Raw genomic sequence first — 4,730 nt, forward strand, 5'->3', positions numbered from 1 at the left:
TAATTATAATAGTCATTATAATTCAATGTATTACAGATTCTATTACCGTCCTTACCCACATACATTGTATCCGTTATATAAACACATAAATTGTACTTTTGAATAATTAATTTAATTAGTTTTAGGGGAAATGATCTCTAAAGGGGATCATTGTGAAAATACATTTTTTATTTTCATGGTCCTCTTAATCTAATATTTTTTGGCATCAATATCCAATAACATGTGTATAGTAGGAAATGGAGTTACAATTAAACTACTTATGGAACAACTTCTGGGACTCAACTATGATATATGGCCCAACAATAATTAATAAAATTTTAATTAAAAAAAAATCCATTTACTATGATATAATCTATTAGTTAAAAATATGATGAATATAAACTATAAAAAGCAACTTAAAACTACATTAGAAAAATCTATAAATATATCTTTGATTATCATAAATTCTATGACACTAAAAAAAAAAAAAAAAAAAAATACAGACTTGAATAAAATTAACTAAATAATCATTTGAAAAAAATATTCAGCTTTAAACATCAGCAGGATTGGTTGAAGAAGTCAATGAAAAATCATTATCTGAATTATCGTCATATCGACCTGGATTAAAGTAAAAGTGTTTGTTAAAACCTCTACATGACCATTCTACTGTTTGAAACCCATGCTGAACAGTGATGAGTTGATCTAATTCAATGTCCACCTAAAGAGCATGAAAAACAGATGTTATTCTTGTTATGATAATATTGATGTAAACAATGTTTAAATGTGAAATATATTATTTACCAAACACATCATTCTAGACAATTCAGTATTATAGGCATTTTCACGAAATACTTTACACACTGATTGTATGAACAATGACCCATCTATTGGATCACGTATTGCAGTACACCCTAGGAAAAAAAATATGCCATTAAATGAACTATATATGTATAAGGAAGTAATACAATTATGATAATTAATGATTATATTACTCCAACTACATTTAAAATAAATATGATTTACCAGGAAGAGTGGCATATGCTATGAATACATCTTCATAACGTATGTCAGTAATTGTTCCAATTGGGAACACATCAGCACCATAATTGAGATTATTTTCACCATTACAGTATTTCCAACCAAAATCATTATTTTGTCCTCTAAAGTAAAAAAGAAGTATTTATTGTATAAACCAAAAATTCAAAAATGTATGTACATCTTACCGACACGCATCAATAAAAAATAACATTGGGATGTTTCCAGATAATTTTTTGTGTATGAATTGTTCGATCATCCAGTTAGTATTTATCGTAATCCCATCTTCAGTCAATATGTCTGATGATATGGATGAATCTTTCGTCACTTCATCATGACACATTATAAAAACAATTACAGAATTAGCTTTTTCACTATGGCATATATTGATGAACTCATTGATAACATTTTTAATATCCTACAAACAAAAAACAATTCAAAAGTTAATGTTTTGCAAGATATGTATTTCTACGTTTCATATAAATATATATTTGCTCATTTACTTTAGCAGTTAAGTTTTCTTTTGAGTGAATAACAAATCCAAGATATTTAAATAATTTATTTAAGTTTGCCATATCAACATCTAATTCCGTTCTTTCACCTTTTAGGTTATTAATATTTAAAATCAATGCATGGCCCTTCGGATTTGATATCATTGGATAAACCTATAACAGTTAATTAATAATGATGCTATGTCTTAACAATTAACATAAGTATTAAAATAAACAAACATGAATTGGTAACTTGTCTGCATAATTTAAAATAATTTTGTGGTCAGGGTGAATTTTTACATATGAGTCATCATGTTCTAACATGGCTTTTTCATAAGTTGTGTCTAATTGTTTAATTGAACTTATTTTTTTTTCCTCTTCTTCGCTGAAATATGTCAATAAATTATAAAATAATGGATATTATTATAAAAGTATAAAATTATAAAATTTTAATGAACATAAATATAAGTATGGTAAACTTAAATAATCGATACTAAATAATTTATTGGAAAACTTTTACTTAAATACCATTCACAAGGAATATAATTTTCTTAAATAATGAACATTAAAAAAAATAAAAATATTTGAAAAATTATTTCCTGAAATGTATTAGATAAATAAATTATATTTTAGTGGTTAATATTAAGCTCAGAGTAGAAATAGTATACTTCTATAAATGTACTATAATACACTTTATTATATTATTATAATTCAATAAAAAACATTATTAGTTTTTGAAATAATTAGTGATTTAAGCTAAAATCCTTAACGGTCTATATAGATATGTCATACTTATTGAAATTCTTGAGTTAGGTAATAAACGTTGAAACATAGTCTCACAAAAACATATTTACCAAGTCTACACACATTTGTACACTCATTGTCATATATTATATATTAATTAATAGTTATCACTTATTATAATATTTTTATTCATTCATATAATTACTTAATTGAATTTTATTTGATAGGTTATTAATTTTATTATCGTTTAGTAAAGTTGTGACTATTAGGTAAACAAATACAAAACAATTATTATTTTGATGAATTTGATCATTGATTAAAGTATTAATTATATAAATAGGTACTTACAGCAATTTATTTTAATACACATATTTATTTAAAACTGTAAAATGCAATTAATATATTATTGTTATGTTTAAAAAAAGGTAAAATTTTTAATTTGAAAACTTGAAAACTGGGCCCAGGATTATATTTTATATTAGAAATAAATTATTTTCTTTTGATTAAATATATAAATAAATGTTTAACATAAGTAAGAATATCTAGTAGGAAGTACCTTGTTTTGGAGGATGTTAAAATTTCGCAAGCCTTAAAGTTATTTGTTTCTTCTAATACTCTGCACAAAGCTGCAAATGCTTCTGGCCCCCGTCCTTGAATTAATTCATACAATTTTGTTTTTTTGATTGTTTCTTCTTGATCTTCCTGACCTTCCTCATCTTCCTATAAAACATTTGTAAATCATATATAATACACGGAACAACAATACAATTAAGATTAAACATCTTACTAAAATATAATTCTTCATCCATTCATTGATGATATTCTTTTCTAACAAATTATTAACAATAGTTTGTAAATCAGAAGTAACAGCTATTAAATCTGCCATGCAATTGTTAATCAATTTTCGATGATATTGTTCCATTTTAAATTTTGAGTGATAAATTGTTATTGAACAAATCCAATAAAGGTATATACTCAAAATTAAGTAGAACACTAATGTATTGTTATCTTGGTAGGTGATTTTTAATAACACTAGAAAAAAAAAATTGTTAATCTACAGTACCTATTGAATAACGTACTTGACTCGAATGAAGAAATTGATTATCTTTATAAAAAATGTAAGGATTTTACAAAACATTAGTGATGGTTGTGTCATAAATGTAGGAGGATTCAAAATATATTATTATTTCAAAGATAATGTTTAAAAAGTCAAATTTTTATGATTTTAAATTACAATATAAGGATTTAAATTAATTACAAATAAATAAAGTATAAAATTATGTACTTACACTTAAGTTAAGTTAGGCGCTTTATGAAATCTGGTCTGGGCTATTTTATTTCAGGCCAATGCTGTACACGAGTCTGATAGTAAATATATATAAAATATCAATTAGCAGTCATTTTATAAATTATAAACATTTTAATAGTTACTTGTAACTAACTGATGAGCGTTAGCTGTTTGTAGCTAAATATTTTAAGAATTAAATATCCTTAGGTACATGAGGTTTAATGCACGATGAAAAAACTTGTTACTTCGTCTTGGATTAATGATATTAAATGGGCAACAAATTGTACTCCGGATCAGTGTTAACATAATAAAAAATCTTAATCACGCTTTTAGGATATTATAGTTACATTCAAACCTATATCATATTTTTAAATTTAAATTACTTCCAACTGCGCAACATTTTTAGTTTTATTTAATAAATGAATTTTCGTGTTTAGAATAAACTATTAGGTATACGATTCCGGACCTAATGTACAATAAAATTAGGTTATAAATATTAGGTATATCAATTGATATTGTATAAAGCATGATGGCTACACTGATCGGGGATAATAGCTTTGTTGCCGATAGAAAACGTACTGCACTTGTCTGTACTTATTGTTAGTTATTTTTTTGTCATGGACTAAAATATATTGGTGTGTCATCGTCATGGCAAGTAATTGGTGGTGAGGTTGGCGATTTGCAAATGTCTCTTTTTCTTCCATAAAATCATTTGTGCGGTATAAGTCGTGCTGACGTGGATTAAGAGAAGAGCTAAGGGATTACAATTACAGCTATTGGCGGCCATTGTATTTTTCTGTCCTTGGATTGTTATGTATCAAGCAGTCGTCCAAATACCTACCTCATTTTCTGCGATATTACAGTGTTTGTAACGTTCACGTTCTTTGAAAAGATTTTTATTATAAATCGTTTGAATACAAGTTAAAAATCGTGGAAATTATTAGTTAATAATATCTGGTAATAATTTTTGTTATGGATGCGTAGTACATATATTAAAATTTTAATCATCTTTCAGGAGAAGTTCATTTTATGTGGTGTTGTGTTCCTGTTACTGTAATACAATTATGTAAGTTGAACATTTTATTAATTTCTAATCGGCTATCGTTACCACTGGTTTTAATATACAAATAGATAGCCCACACACTGCAGTGGAGTGCAGATCCCTTTTTTCATGTGGGGCAAAGCTAATTTTT

General features: G+C 25.8%; 1 protein-coding gene across 1 annotated transcript; it reads right to left on the bottom strand.

Moving 5' to 3' along the window:
- Positions 1-360: 360 nt before the first annotated feature.
- On the bottom strand, positions 361-4,475 carry LOC149059510 (caspase-3-like). The gene is made up of 10 exons (XM_089217860.1): positions 3,681-4,475; positions 3,539-3,611; positions 3,037-3,281; positions 2,806-2,969; positions 1,746-1,890; positions 1,518-1,679; positions 1,203-1,432; positions 1,003-1,139; positions 781-890; positions 361-697 (listed from the first exon to the last, which is right to left on the bottom strand). Exons 3-10 carry the CDS (start codon positions 3,169-3,171, stop codon positions 530-532), a joined length of 1,251 nt encoding a protein of 416 aa, XP_089073986.1. The 5' UTR covers positions 3,172-3,281; positions 3,539-3,611; positions 3,681-4,475; the 3' UTR covers positions 361-529.
- Positions 4,476-4,730: the final 255 nt, after the last annotated feature.

The sequence above is a fragment of the Diuraphis noxia genome, unplaced genomic scaffold, assembly GCF_037042655.1.
Source record: "Diuraphis noxia isolate RWA-SAM2 unplaced genomic scaffold, SU_Dnox_SAM2 contig0001, whole genome shotgun sequence".
Classification (NCBI taxonomy): Eukaryota; Metazoa; Arthropoda; class Insecta; order Hemiptera; family Aphididae; genus Diuraphis; species Diuraphis noxia.